This window comes from Tachypleus tridentatus, chromosome 6 (genome assembly GCF_004210375.1).
Source record: "Tachypleus tridentatus isolate NWPU-2018 chromosome 6, ASM421037v1, whole genome shotgun sequence".
Classification (NCBI taxonomy): domain Eukaryota; kingdom Metazoa; phylum Arthropoda; class Merostomata; order Xiphosura; family Limulidae; genus Tachypleus; species Tachypleus tridentatus.
In genome coordinates, this window is record NC_134830.1 from 72,115,871 (window position 1) to 72,132,844 (window position 16,974).

Consider the following 16,974-nt stretch of genomic DNA (forward strand, 5'->3'; position numbering starts at 1 on the left):
AACTGCCATTTTAGTTTTAACTAATCATAGTCATAAGGTGTTAACTTTGGTACTATCTCCTTCATTGTATTGTATCTGATGTCTGGCAAGTCACATGATGATAAGTTCAATATGTAATGAATTGTTGTGTGCTTTATTTCAAAACTGGAAATTTGATGGTGCTTATTATAAAAATTGACATTTTATTTTGAAATTATAGTTAAGTTTGACATTGGTCTCTTTGTTATACATATTTGAAATCTTGCTTTTGAAAAGAACTTGATGGTAGATATATGACTTATTTTAATCATTATATTGATGTATTAACTGAAAATAAATATGTTTTTAGGAACAAAACTTTATTCATAAGTACTAAGTATTGAATTACTTATGTGGTAGTGCAAAGTCTTTTTTACAATTAGACTTAAAGCTTTGAACCGGAAAAGAGGTTGTGATGCTTATATCCTTCCGTATTTAAATTAGCAGATCTAAACAAAATAATTTAGTATATTTCTTATATTTAGTTCATAATAAAAAAAATATAATTCACTAGTTGTGAAGATGAGGTTGTACCATTTATATATACTACTAGTATGTTACTCAGAGGAAAGATGTCTTGTGCCCTGTTTGATAAAACATTTTATTGACACAGTAAACAAAGTTAAGGGAACTACAAGTTAGAAAATTTTGTTAGCTGTGCAGAGCTGAACAAATACAGGTAAAAAAATTGTGACTCACTAGAAAGAAATAACTGTAATAATAATACAGGAGAATTTGCTGTATACAATCAGCCATGTACATATTATATATCTTTTTTTAAACATAGGACAGATCAGAGGGGCTTCTCTGGTGGGTTTGACAAATTTATTAATACCTTGATGAATAAAAAATGTTGGAAATTTAAATTTTATATTCATGCTTGTAATTACTTTTCCTCAGTTTTATATAAAACTTTAATTGTGTATCATGAAACATTGATCCTTTGAGTATTTCAATATGTTTCAAATATTTAAACGAATTCCTTTAATTTCAATGTACTATAGAAACTCTTCAGAAAAAACAATGAAATTTGATGAGAACGTTATTTACTTTTTTATAGCATACTTAACAACTGCCTCATAAGTTAAGCTATTCTCTATAAAATTAAAAAGTCAAAAAGTTGTACAAACCGATTATCACATAATAATACAGCACCATAATCATTCCTATGACGTATAACTCTGCCCACAGCTTGGTTGACAGCTCTTGAAGCTTGCTGCATGTACCACTCATTACCTGATAAACCCTGTAATAAAAGGATACATTTCTTTATGCACATTCAAGCACATGTATACAATTTTGCCTGTAACAAATAATAAATTTTGATCATTGAAGTTTTTTAGCACATTACCAAACCAGTGTTTGAATCTTTGATTAAACATATTTTTATATTTTGATTCAAAACCTTTTGTAGTATATAGAATACATATAAACGAAATAAATCACTAGCATGTAGTTTATAAATTTGTTATACAGAAAAGTCACAATATTTTGATACTTTAAGTAAAAATTAAATTAAAAATGCGAATTACTTGATGCAACATGTAATACTTATATAGCTACACAAAATAAGTATGTATTGGAAATAGCATCCTACTGTAGTCAACTGAAAGAAATGCCAGTTAAAAATCATAGTCTTTTCAACATGAAATTGTTGATCAACTAAATATACCTGATAAACCTAATATTAATAATAAAATATATCTAATGTAAACATAATAGATACACAGCATCACAGAACAAAATGATAGCAACAGTTACATTAGAAAATAAATATGGACCTTCAGCTATGACAAGAGGTTGGAAGAAAGAGGGAGAGAATCTTATTATCAGTCACAACATTCTTAACAACACTGTTCATTAATTAAACATACAATTTGTGGAGAGAAAGGTGTAGAGTTACAACTGTGCTCTCCTTTTTTTAACTCTAAAATTATTCATTTTAGCCTATATTTTTATGCTTTATGCTTATTCTTCCATGAAACTTCTGTTACATCTTGTACACTAGGCATTCAGTTAATTTCAATGAAGAAATGCAGATGTTAACCATACTTAACCTCTTGTACTACACAATAATAGTTTTCATGGATGAATGAAATGAGACGCTATGTATAGCATTTTTGTTTGTTTGTCTGTTTTAAGTAATGGTCATTATACAAATTAAAAGTTCAAGTGAATTTAAACATGAAAGAAATGCTGGGTGCAGCACTAACAGGTCTGGGAGAAGAATGGAAACAACTTGAAGAAAGCACACACAAGATGAAAAGCTCTAGAGATATTCAACTGGTAGAGAAATATTGGGCAAAAAAAATCACTCCATTTGTTCCTTCTCAACTTTAGTTTCAAAATTTATGAAGAGAAAAGTGTGACATGGTCAGAAGAAGAGACTTCAGGTGGCAACATGAGCCCTACCACATACTGAAGAATATTACACACCTCTCCTTATAACCATAATTTTTCAACTGAGCAATAATTTTCACAATACATGATGACTGTCACAATTTCAACAAATAAAGAACTTTCTAAACTGTTGATAATTGTAAGTGATATTTGGACTCACGTCAAAAAAAAATTATATATCAATTAGTGGATTCATACTGAATAGTTCCAAGTATGAATTGTAAATTATTTTAATATGTCTCAGCAAAAATAACTCCACCTTAGCACAAATGTGCTGAAGAAAAGAACAAGAATTTTCATATGTGAATGTAAGGAAGTATTTACATGAGAAAGGTTTTGCTGCATAATACATTTATACAGTCGTACAAAGTCACATGTTTTCACATGAAATTTAAGTGGGTGTTTTCACAAGGCTGGTGACATGTACATTTGTAAGCCAGAATAGCATAACATCAAGAGGAAAAAAGCCATTACATGTATGAGGTGAGTCATCTTATTAAGAGATCAAATTTTCAATCAAGAGTGATATTTACTACATTACTATTATTCAAACATAGTAAAATTGTTTCTGTTAATAATATTTCTGATACCATTTGAATATCACTCATGAGCTTCCAACGTTTAGAACATTTTCAAATTCCAAACTAGCAAATAAGCTTTCAACCACACCTCTATAAAAGGAAATTATTCACCATAGAACAAAGAGAAAAAAATCAAGGAAAACTACCATATAAACACACATTATATCTTATTTATGTTATGTATTTTCATCTGAAATTATACACAGAAATTACATTGTAAAACATTCATTTGGAAGTACCATTTGTAAACATTGTCAAATACTTATACTACCAACTTTATTCTGTAACTGTAACTCTTTCCACACCAAAACTAAAGAATTTTATCTCAAGCTTTATTACTTTTGATCTAAATGAAGTGCTAGCACATACAAAACTTTGATTTCATTTTTCATCACCTTAGCCAAAAGCCAAAAATGTCTAAAACCTGTCCCAGTAGCAGGACAATTTTGATATTTCATTATACATAATGCACAGGAAGTTATGGATTATTTATAAATATTTCTGATGCATTTTTATTTATAACTGATTATAATCAGAACTCAACAATTTGTATCATATCTAGTAGTTATTATTACATATTTAGCAAGTTGTTCCTCATACATATATAAAAAGAAAAACTTATCTCATGATTCAATGTCACCATTAGAATATTCTACAAAAGTATTAATTGTTTCATAGTTGTTAGTATGCTTTTTGGCCACCAGTTATTGGCAGTAGTTTGATATATGTAATCCCTTGTACAGTACACTGCTAACAAGTATTTGTTTTTGTATAGCACTTGTTTGTTTGTCTCATTTTGTAATTTTGCTATTTATGTAATTTATTTTATGTCTCATAGCTGAATCGTCATTAGCTATTGATATGTCTCATGACTAACAGCTGTTGGTGCTTGTCAGTATATGACTGGGAAATAGCTATATACCTGGTTACCATAAAAAAAAAAGGGAGGGGTGCTTATGTAGATTACTCATTGGTAACTTAATGTTTTATAGACACGTCTACATGTTAAAAATGATGTTTTCCCACCAAACACTAATAATTAAATTTATTTACAACTTGCAGTGGATTGTTGGAAATTTTTGTATGTTAAAATAGATGCAGCATTTCAACTACTAGTATGATCATTTTGAAGTACAGCAAAGCATTCTTGTTGTACTTGAAAACTTGAAAAAATCCAGATATCCACAGCAAGATATAAATACATTTAAATGTCTACACACTGTTGGTAAGTATGCATTATAAATGAAAAACAGTGTTAAAAAGAAAGATAAAATGTCTTATAGTTGTTAGAGCAACTTGTAATGTCTGCTTAGCTTCATCATAAATGTTATCTAAAAAGAAATGCATTTTGACTGATTTTTGTAGCACAGCCTGGTAAGTTTTGCTGTGTGACTTGTATAGAACTTTGACAGATGACTGTTACTGGTGATGTTAAATAGTAACTTGTAAATAATGCAGTGTATGTGTTTGGCTGATAACTATTTTTACTTGTTAATGTATGTATATGATCATCAACACAACAAAAATATTGAGTGCTCCTGGCAAGAAGCCACCAGAAGCTATTCAAAGGACATATTCTGAAGGCAAATTACTGCCATTTTACTCTGAATTCTGGTTGCAACAATTAGTTTCATTCATGTGATGGCTGTTGTTACCACTTTCTACATTTTCCTATAGTACCCTAAAATGCATGTCTAGTCACTTTGGAAAAGTTAGGAACACTACAGTAATTTCACATAACTACCTGACATGTGATGAGTTCCAAGCTAACTAACCATTCAAGCAGAGTTCAGTTTATTTCAGATCTTCAAATATCAGACAAAACCTACATTGGCTTCACACCAATTTCTTTTCATTCAGTTATAATCTTTATTTCAATTAGATACTTAAGCAAAAATTAAAATTGCATATTATTATGCAAAATTAATTCATTCACTGAAATGTAAAATGTAATGTTTGTTTTAATAAAAGCTTTATCAGATTTTTAAGTCTTTCTCTCTCAGTTTATTTGTCTGCTCATACATTTTACAGTCTTTTTCTTATCTGTTAAACCTCTGTCTTTTAAATTTCTTCCTCTAAACAACAACAAATGATCTCTTTCTTTTTCATTTAGCACACCTGTTTTCTGTAATTAGAATATAAACACTCATAATCATAGGGGAGGGTTCCATAAACTCCACAGCAGCCAAACAAGTAAAGTGGCCAATCTGTCTAATAATTCTCTTAATTATTTAGTACTGTAATCTCTTAACACTCTCAATATCTGCTTGGTCAATTTGACCAGCCCTCTTTGTACTCATTTAAAGTCTTTATAGATTTAACACTTCTAACTTACAAAATAATGTGTACACAATCACAAAAGTTGGCAGTATTTCAGTTAACATTATACATGTTTCACATACAAAAAATATTTTTAATAAACTAAAGTAAAGATTTGTCCATTAGTTTATTGAGTATTTATTTTGAATAAACTGTGTGCTGAGTAATTTATGTTAAGATTAAACTTTTACTCCTCTAAAAAAATCTCAAATTTATTTTGTGTAATTTCTCAAACCTCCTAAACAAATTTCAAACGTTTTTTTTATTTTTAATAAAACATTTTATTTCAACTGTTATTTTCTCTACCCCAACTCAAAATTGGATCAGTCAAATTGTTTGACCTCATAACAACCAAAAAAGATTTGAAATAAGTCTAATATGATGTTTCTTTTTCTAGAATAACTTCAAACTGTAACATGAAACTACATTACTGTAACCTAAGTAGCTTTAATTTCTTAACAGTATACATATGTTGGTAAATAACTGTTATTGTTTTATTTCCCTACAAAATGTGTTTAACTAATATCCACACCACAATAAGTTGTAAATGACTCAGAGCAAGTGCAGCTCAAGTCAGACTATCAAATTGCATTACCTACATGCTGCTCACACATGTGCCTCGTGAACCATTTTTATTACATTATTATTTATTTCACCTATTCTAATCTTACCTTTCCTTAAGAGATCCCTATTTTTATATTTTAGTTACTTTTATAATAACAAAAAGAAAAGAATAAACATCAAAAACAAGAAATAAATTATTCATCTAATCTTTTTTTTTGCTGTTGATTATTGAGGGCATTTAAGCCTCTGTGTTATATACTAATGGTGGTAATGCATTGAAACTTTTTATTTAATTAACAATACACCAAAGAACATAGACTATTAACATATGAAAAAGCAGGCAATTTCCTTTAACTCTCAAAATTTTCCTAGGTTTTTAACCTAGACAAAAGCCATTAAAAAATTCATCCAAGCTAGACAGCCATTGTAATTTCTGTAGAAACCAGATTTATGTTATAAGTTAAAATTACACTTATCTATTCAGAACACAACATATCATTTGATAAATGAAAACCTTGACTTTCTGTTGGTTATAGGCACTTTATAATCAAATATAAAACATAACTATAACCAAAGCCTGAAAGAGATGATATGGCATGTAGGTGTGGCAGGAAGGGTGCAATCTTCTATTTATAACTCTGTGACCAAACAAATTTGAAAGATATAACAGTTTGTCTGAGCAACAACGATTCTATAGGGAGCTATTTACGTTTAGTTTAATAAATTTTAAAGGGGTAGTGAATAAAATAGAGAAGAAAAGATGCCCAGAGAAAATGTGTTACTGTATGACACTAGAAGTTCAAAATTTTTTTTTAAATACTTGCTTATATAATTAAGAACTTAAAATGTATATACTATTAAATTATGAATTATTAGTTATGTTTCTTTTGCTATACTTTTTGTTACAAGATAAAAGAAAAGTAGTTTAATAAAATTTTGAAGGTTAAACACTATAACTTTGTGTAATGAGCAGTAAAGAATCTCTGGGTCAAAATAGTTACCATGAACAGTAAGTTAACAACTTACAATTAAAGGATGAATGGGCTGAACAAAAATTCTACCACAAGGAGGATATGTTTACTACAGTTAAGAGAGAATAAAAAAAAAAGGATTAGCAGCTATTAACTTTGTTCCTATAGGCTCAGTTAATTCAACCTAATATTTGACAGCAAATTAACCTTTAAGAGTTCACTCTATAATTCTTAATATGTTTTAAGTACCTTCATGAAATTTTGCAAGCTTTCAGTAAGCATTATGTTAAATGTAGAGAAATTAAAAAGAATTTTTAATGAAGTATTTTTTGCAATAAATTTCTCTAAAAATATTTAAAGTCAAAGCATTGACTGCTTCCAATGCAAAGTGATTTTCATGTTAAGATTAAAAATACTTTTTTCATTTGAAAAATCTCAAATATTATTTTCATGATGTCTAATACCCCCAAAATAAATTTCAATCTTTTTTTCACTGAAACTTTATCCTTTACCTGTTATTTTCTCTACACTAACTCTATATGAGGTTGGTCAAATTGACCAGCCTTGCAACCACCAAAACAAATTAGAAATAAATCTAAATTATCCTTTTTTATTTCTAGAATGTATTCAGAATGTCATATGAAATTGCATTTGTTTACAATAAACAGCTTTAAACTCATAACTGTATACATCTGTTTATTCTTAATTTCTATTGTTTTACTTCTCTCTCAACCACATCTAACTGATATTCAATCACACACCTTGTAAATAACTTGGTGAAAATGAAGCTCACATTATCCTACCAAATTGCTTAATGCAAAGACTACTCATAAGCATTCCTTAACAAAATGTTTTTATTATTTTTTATTTTACCTAATATAACATAAAAAGTTTCTAATTTTCCATTTTGGTTAATTTTATAATAATAAATAAAGAATAAACACAAAGAACAAGAAATAGAGTACATACGAGGGAAACTTGACCCTACTTTTTTATACTAATGGTACTATTGCACTAAATGTTTCATTAATGTTTCATTTAATTATATAATATATATAAAAAACACAATGATTAGCACACAAAAAATAAATACTGCCCTACAATTATCATAATCTTTCTAGTTTTCCAACTATGCAACAAAATTCTAAATATTCAGCTGATTTCATTGATGTGTTTCCTGTGGGAATGAAGTTTGAACTGGATGTGAAACAGACAATTCTCTGTATAGAAAGCAAAATAATATAATACATCATTTGATAAATTAGGACTTAAGCTTTCTATTGGTTATAAGTGATATTGTGTTGAATGTCAAAGAGAACTATCAGCAATTTCTGAAATAGAGGATGTCACAGGGGCCTAATTTTCAACTGTATGGCTCTGTAACCAAAAATTATTTACAGGCTGTAAAACTTATGCTTTGCTTGAACAATGAAAACATTATAATGAGTATTTACATTAATTTACATTCATACTTATTAGAGGAGTGGTGAATAAATTAGAAAAGAGAAGATACCTAGAGAGCAAATGACATAAACTCATATTTGGAGTTTCTAGGTTGTTTTTGTAATATTGCTTTATAACTTTAAAATCTTAAAACCTTAAGTAGTACTAAGATTTGAGTTTTTAGCTAATTTTCAGTGATAAGAATGTAGTTTAATTAGATTTTGAATGTAATTGAGTAAAACACTTCTTGATATATGCAGAAAAGGAGGTCTGTGACAAGAAGATTAATGATGAAAAACAAAAATTATAAATTTTATACTTCTTGGTTAAAATACTAAAAACATGATAATTTTCATCATTGTAGTACCTACTGAAAATGTTTTTTCATGGAATAAAACCCATGTTATTACTGTTAGACTTATGATAACTAATTATCACTGAAACAGTGGAAAGCAAATCACGTATAACTTTAATATTACTCAAATGGTAAAACATCCTAAATAACAACTACTTGCCTTCAATTATTTGTCAGCAATGGCTGTTTATAGCCCCAATAAAAATTGGCTTATTTTAAGACTTCAGATATTCATGCTTGAGAAGTACATGTCACACTGTGATAAATAAATATACATTGCTTGGCCAAAAAGCAATAAAACGTTAACTATTTGTTTTTTTTTAGATTCACTCACTAATTGATGAGTTAACAGGTAATGAAATATGCCCCATGTGATTACTGCACAGGAATAAATAGTGTAAGAAGGTATATGTCACAGCATTCATTATGATGGCAGAGATTAAAGGCGTGTCTTACTTTGAAAGAGGAATTACTATTAAAGCTTGATCATAAAGGTCTCAATAGTAAAACATAATGGAATTGCCTTGAAGTTAAAAAATGATCATTTCATTTTGGAAGTCTATAGGATGATGCAGATACCTTAAAAATATGTAAGGAAAGCAGAAGATGCAAGAAACCACTCTGGAACAAACATTCATGTCCAAAGTGTTCCTGAAAGGTGTGATCTGGAACTAAAAATATTTAAAGAATGTGAAAACATTTGACCTTTTACATTTCTATTAAAATGTTGATTTGCATGTTATTGTATAATAATTCCAATCTCAGAAGTTATTCAAATTTACCTTGTTATTTTGTTCTTCATCTAAGTATGACATCTTCAATTTCACTCTTGGATCCAAGAATGGAAGAAATGGAAGGCCTGTAATTATCACTGCTCGAGCATTACGATCTGAGAAGTCTAATCCTTCACTCACCTGAAGACAAATAATAACGTACTCAACAAACAATTAGCATGCAACAAAATAAAAAAAAAACTGTTAATCATTTGTATTAAAAATATTAAATACACAAGAATACTATACTCAGTACTTAAGCACTATTAAATGTCATAAATTTTAACAATAAAAAAGAAAGATCTTGTAGGAAGTTGCCCTTACAAAACTGATCTTCAAACTATACATATTATCATGTTTCAAAAAACACATTTAAAATGTTCATGTTATATTTTTTCTGCTCACTAACTTTACTAATGATACATGTATTAATTAAAAATACTAGAAACTTGAAAATGCCTTACTGCTCTTAGAAGACACTCAGAACAAAGACAAAAGATTATATTAAAGACCACAGCAGAAGCAAGATGTAACTCATTTATCATTCCTGCTGAAGACTTGAATTTTACATATTTCCACACAAAATTTTAAAAGCATAGAAATATACATAATACACTATCTTATCTGCTTAAATACATATATAATCACAATTGTAATGATATTTGTGTTAATCCTGTAAATACCTTTCCTCGACAAACTGCGAAAAATGAAGCACCTCTAGATTCAGGAGCATAGATTTTATTGTAAAACTGTTCAATACTTTCTTGGAAAGCATCTTTACCCTGAGGCTCAATAAATATTGGTTTGACAGCACACATGCTTTGCCAGAGTCCAGACTCTTCCCAATGCTCATTACATTGTTTCAATACTGAATATGAAGGAAAGAAGACAAGTAAGCCATCTGGTATAATTCTGCTGAAGTTTAATATTGTTCGACCAAGGGACTGTATATATTTTTTATCTGACCTGAAAAATATAATATTGCAGTGATTTTTTTTCAATTACAGCAAACAAAAACAAAGTTCTGTAACAAAATTAAAATACTTTCATTTCTCAATGCAACAAAAATTTCTTACAACACAGAAAATAAGACAGAACTGATGAATTAATGCAATCTAATCACAAAGTTTCAAATCATTTGCTTGGTTTCAGTTACAACATACACACACATATTATTAGTTTCATATGCATTATTCTTCTAACTACCCTTATTTCTCTGGGCAGGTTGTTATTTTCACAAACAATAAATGTCAGGATATGCCTGTAGCTCAGTCTCTTTACTTTAGTTTTGTAACTAAGGTTGAACTTTATGCAGCCATTATACCACTCTGAAGTATTTTATCTGCTGAATGAGATAATGTATTAACCTCAGTGATTAAATCTACCTCCATTATTGGACTCTTAAATAAATTTGTTAATAATTTGTGTGTGTTACAAGTAAATTTCCTAAAGGTCTTCAAACTGTTAAGATCATACCTACTTTCAAAAGTGATGAACTTGACTAGGTAGAAAGCTAATGGCCTATTTCTATTTGTCTGCATATATCATTACTTTTTTCAGATCAATAACGTTCAAAATAACTTGCTATTTAGTGCTAGTAAATATAAATATAATGAAAAGCATCTATTGGTAATAACCACAAAGCTTATTTAGGCACATAATGCCAAGAAATCTGTTTAGATTTGTGCACTAGATATTGCCAAGACACTTAACAATATAAACTACACAATTTTGCTTTATAAGTGTGCTTGTTATGGCCCATGCAGTATTATTTATAATATTCTGAACACATATCTGACTAATAGGCAATGTCACATTACAGTTAGCAGCATAAGGTCTCTCCTTGCAGTGTTTCTCATGGCTCAATCTTTGTGCCACTCTTGTTCATTATTTATGCAATTTACTTTTAGTGTGCCCAAGTGGCAATTGTAATCTGTATTTTGACAATATGACTCTTATTATTGAGGTTCGTGTTCTTGCTGATTGTTTTAGAATTGCAAACAATGTGTTATCTATTGCAGCTTGGCTTTTTGACAACTGCCTGGTTCTGAATATTAGCATGTCTCAATATATAATTATATCTAGAGGACCAGTAAATAAGAATTTGAGTCTTAGTGATGTCCCTTTGCCTAAGGGCAATTCAGTAAAGATTCTGGAAGTGATTATTTAAAATATCCTGAAACAGGATGAATAAATTGTATAGTTTCTGACAAACCTGTCAGAGTGATCTATATTATGGTGAGGTGTAGGATGGTTTTTCCATTTCATGTGCTTTATCAGATTTTTTATGCTATTCTCTAAGATCTAGTAATTTGGTGCATTAAGACCAATCTGGCTATTAGAAAAGTGGATCTTGAGACAGATTTAAAGACTGAAGTCTATTCACTATTTACCAGGACTGTGTCTAATGATTCCTCTTTGTTTCTGAGGGTGTCAGCATTTTTAATCCTGACCTGAATCAAATTATTTTTAGTGAAAGTTCTTTTTTCCTTTTGTCACTGTAATTTACTTTCTGTGTAAGAAGTACTGCTGTTTTCAGCATTTTCATTCCTTGGCTCTCATTATATCTCAATAAATGAGCACAGATACAAATCATTGATACCACTGATCCAATCAAAACAATTCAGATGTCGAGTTTTACGTATGTGGGCAGAATTCTTCATAGTAGGTTTCTTTATTTGATGATAAATTTCAATAATAAACAAACAACACACAATCCATGTGCTTTACAACATTATATTAAAACATGTCAAATGTATATACAAATGTCCATCACACCATTAGTTACCACAATTGTATCCAGAGCTTTAAATAATTGTCTCTTTTTGTCAAAAGCCCACGTAGGTTTGTTCATTTACTTTGAAACAGAAATGACAAGGCAAATTCTTCTCCATTACTCTGTTGTTGGGATACAAGAAATGAAAGTTTCACTTTAAAAAAAAAAGTCACTATATGCTATTTAGGGCTAAACTCTTAAACATTCAGCATGGATCTAACTGACTATATCCACTGCTAACTTTTTTTTTTAATTCAACTTGAACTACAATTTATAAGTAATCCAATTGAGGCCTAAAACTTTCTTCACACTATAAGATATGATGCAATAATACTCAAGAAAAACTAAGATTCTAGTAACATGACACAATTATACAACTGTCACCAATTTATGACAATTAAGCTAAACAATGTATTATTCGTACAAGTTACGTAAGGAAACTTGTAATAAACTTATCACTTTTCAAAATAACAAAATTTTAATACATGTATAAAACGTAAATAGTTGTGTATATCTAACACACACTTGACATATATAATTAAGAGTTATATATTTTTGTGAAAGTAAATATGAACTTAAGAATACAAAATTGTATGTTAACTCTATAGCAACAATGTCATTTTTAAATATTGTTCTGTACATATTATTGAGTTACATTCAAAATTTAAGTAAACCATTTTACTACAAATGTATTTTAATAAAATTATTATAACCAAGTGCATTATAATTCAATTTTAGCAAAAAATATTTACATTTTAATGAAATTAGTTTAGTAAAATCATCAGGAAGGACTGCTTCAAAAAAAGCAAATTCAAACCTCTGACTAATTATATAATTTGTTATTTTAACTCAAAAGCAAGCCAAAACAAAAATAAATTAAACAAAAAACACTACATAATTGTAGCTGGTACCCTGGGATCTTTAAGTTGATGCAGCATTTTTTGTTTAATTTGCTTTTGTTTTGGCTTGTATTTGAGATAAAATAACAAATTAAATAATTCAATTTTATATATAGAAATGTTTATTCCCTTATTTTACAACAACCAAATAAAACAATAATTGAAACTTCAACATGTATCACAAATGCAGTTAAAAATCTCTCAGCTTAGAGCTATTTAAAAGAAACAAGTGTGAGAATACAGACTTGCCATCCTTCAGACAGCTGAGGTATAAAATGTAGAAGTTGTTTAGATGTAATATGAGACATTCATGGAACTAGAGTTGAAGAAAAGACCATTGAAAATTTGATTGTCAAAGATAAACCCCACCCATTTACTAAGTGATTGTTTTCCATTAAATGGTATGCTTATAACCAATAGAAAGAGAAAATTTCCCACTGCTGAGTTGAGATAATTAGACCAAGATACATTAGCAGTGTATGTGTTTGTAGACAAGATAAAATAGAAGCTTAGTCCATTGCCAATAGTATGGTCCTTAGTGTTTGACAACACTTTTAAACCTTATACACAATAGACTGATGGACAGTTAATTAAATTGAGATTTTACTTTTATATTTTGATTAATTATGTATTAATGTTGATTTAAAACATTGAATGATTTTTATGAGTTTACTAGTTTACTTATTCATCTCATATCTCATCAAGAATTGGTAACAAAGGATGTGAGCAAAATATCTTGTGCAGCTACACATCTCTCCAGTACATGAGAATTGACCATGTACCCTTTGTGACATTTTGACATAAATGGTAAAATGCAAAGAAGTGGAAAGAAAAACAAAACATTTAAAGTAAACTATAAGAGAAAAAATAAAAATGTGGATTATGCATATGAGAAGAATATATAAACATACATGTATTGGATGATTCAACAAAAAATTAAAAGGTATGTAAGCATTTACATTTTATAATTTTAAACATTTCAATGTACTGGATGATAATAGCCAGAGTTAGTGAAATGGTAAAGATAGTGTAATATAAATTATAAACATTTACCATAAAACCTTGAATATTCATTAAGAGATTATGTAAATGAAATATGAAAACTGAGTTAATAAATAATAATCTTAATTTTCACCATGGTATCATTTACTACTCATGACAAAAGGTTTTAGTGTCTTACATTAAAATGTTAAACTATTTTTTATGTTATACCAATTAGTATAACAAATTATTTAGCTAGCAAGCCTTATTTTAACAGTATATAAATTTTATGTTCCTAATTCTACAAGGAAACATTTTAAAAAATCCTAAATTTCCTCTAATATATTACACGCAACATATTTTTTCTATGCATCTTTCTCCTCTCAATCTTTGTACCACATCTTGAAAGAGTGAGAAATTAAATGTAAAGTACTCACCATAGAATCATTATTACTCACACAAAGCATAATATTTATATCCTTAAATTTTCTTTGGTTATAGAGTTATCAATAGAAAATTAAATATTTCCTGCCACACCAACCTGTCACAACCTCAAAATTTTCACATATCAAATGATATATTACATGAAATTGTGTTCTGAGAAGATAACAATCAATTTAAATCAGTGTGCAAGCAATGTTTCACTTAGAAACTTAATGAGTAGCTTGAATAAATTTGTAATAGCTCTTACTGCATTGTTAAAAAAAAACAAAAACTGTGAGCATTAAGAGAAATTGTCTACTTTTTTGCATGATATTTGTCTAAGTTCTTTAACAAATTATTTATTTAAATAAAACTATTTAGTGCATTATTACTACTGGTACAAAAAGTAGGCTTAAATATCCTCAACAATCAACAGCAAAAAAAAAAAAAAAGATTTGGTAAGTACTATATTTCTTGTTTTTGATGTTTATTTTTTATTTATTATTACAAATGTAAAAATTGGGAATTTTTAGGTTAGTTAGGATTAGATTAGGTAAAATAAATAATAATATAATAAAACTATTTCACAAGGTATGCATCCAAGCAGCACATGGGTAATGTAATTTGATAACATAACATGAGCTCCATATTCCCCAAGTTACTGACCACTTATAATGGTAGTTGTCAGACGTGGTTCAAAGGACAACCAAAAGGGCAGTAAAATTTAATTATAAATAGATATATTCTGTTACAAGCTTCAAGCTACTTTGGTTCATTTTACAATTTGATGCCATTCTAGAAAGAACAAAAATGGGCAGATTTCTTTTGCTTTTTTGTTTTGTTTTGTGGTTACAAGGTCAGTCAAATTGACCAATCCAGTTTTGAGTTAGGGTAGAGAAAATAACAAAATATAAGTTTTACTGAAAAAAAAATGTTTGAGATATATTTAGGAAGTTTTATGGATTACACAAAGAAAATTTAAGACTTTTGAAATAAGAAAAAGTATTTTTAATCTTCTCATGAAAATTACTTTGCAAATGAATTATTAAAACAAATGCTCAATATACTCATGAACAAACCTATATTTTAGTTTATTAAAAATACTTTCCTAAAAATACAATTTTTTGTATGTGAAAGACATATAATGTTAACTAAAAGAATGCCAAATCTGGTAAAGACATAAACACAATATTGAAAATTAAAAGTATTAATTCTATAAAGACATAAAATGAGTACAAAAAGGCCATGTGATTGATCAAATTGGCCAAGACCATGTTGAGAGGTAGGTAGGTATTTCATGTTTATTGGCACAAAGCTACTAGGCCATCTGTGCCAAACAAAATATAGTATATGATAATGGCATAGGGAAATGGAGGTATAAATACACAAAATATGTAAAATTAAGACCTGCCAGCAAGACTGAAGCATTAAGTTCAAACACGTTGTCAGTCACCTGAAGTTGGCCTTTCCAGTCCTGGGTTCAGGTTAAAATAAAATTAAAATGCATAAAAGAAATCATGTTAAAACAGTGTATAGTCCAAAAAAAAACTTAAATTAAGTTATAAAGACCAATGGCTCTTAAAAATGTAAAAACATGAGTGATGCAGCCAGTATCACCTATGACATTGGCTTATGTCAAGGGTAAACCTACCTTAAAAATATGTTTAAAATGGCATCATCATTCTTGTAATGACAGCATGATAATAAAATATGTATGATTGTGACCTGAGTGCCACATAGACCACACATTGGTGCATCAGATAAAAGGAAGTGGTGAGTAAAAAAACTGTGACCAATGCATAGCATAACCAAAACAACTTCCTCCCTTTGATCTTTACAGAAACAGGATGGCCAAAGAGCCGAAGGTGGCTTGATCTGAAAAAGCTTATTATTTCATAGGCTCACTCCAGGTCGACTTCCAACTGGTATATAGTCAGGTTTTGATAAATGAACCACAGTCCATGTATGGAAGAGGGACAGTGGTGATAAAGCCAGAGCTGATGGACTTTGCCACTCTGTCAGCTAGCTCATTCCCACGAATACCAACATGACCTGGTATCCAAAAAAACTGGACAGATATAGATGATAGAGATGGATCAGTTTCTTTTAGATATTGATAAGAATATGGTGGTAACTAACATGGAATGATGTCACGGCCAATAGACAGCTGAGTGAATCAGTATAGATCGTACAATTCATATATTGCATAGTTTCAACATGATTCAGGGCAAGAGAAATGGCATACAATTTGGCAGTGAACACAGAAGTTATAGAGGTGATTCTGTGTGCAGGGGCATAGATTGTTTACACCCAATGGGGGGGGATGATTTTTGCACCCACTTATGTGGACTGTTCAATCTGCAAATTGGTAATCTCTGATTAAGTGAACTTGAAAACTGTAAACATGCAGCCACAGAGTAATCTTGTTGCCACGATACTTCAAGGTTTCCATGTAGGTTTGTATAAGTGAG

The 16,974-nt window shown here is 29.3% G+C and overlaps 1 protein-coding gene across 6 annotated transcripts in view; it reads right to left on the reverse strand.

The window, feature by feature from the left end:
• Positions 1 to 16,974, reverse strand: part of Rtel1 (Regulator of telomere elongation helicase 1) — a 90,850-nt gene that overhangs the window by 21,902 nt on the left and 51,974 nt on the right. For all 6 annotated transcript variants that reach the window (XR_013029139.1, XR_013029138.1, XM_076505461.1 and 3 more), the window contains 3 exons: positions 10,108 to 10,390; positions 9,434 to 9,565; positions 1,149 to 1,264 (listed from right to left, as the gene is read on the reverse strand). Coding sequence is in view for 4 of the 6 variants with exons in the window: in XM_076505461.1 (XP_076361576.1) it covers positions 1,149 to 1,264; positions 9,434 to 9,565; positions 10,108 to 10,390 (531 nt within the window). In the remaining 2 variants the exon portion in view is untranslated. The remainder of the gene's footprint in view (positions 1 to 1,148; positions 1,265 to 9,433; positions 9,566 to 10,107; positions 10,391 to 16,974) is intronic.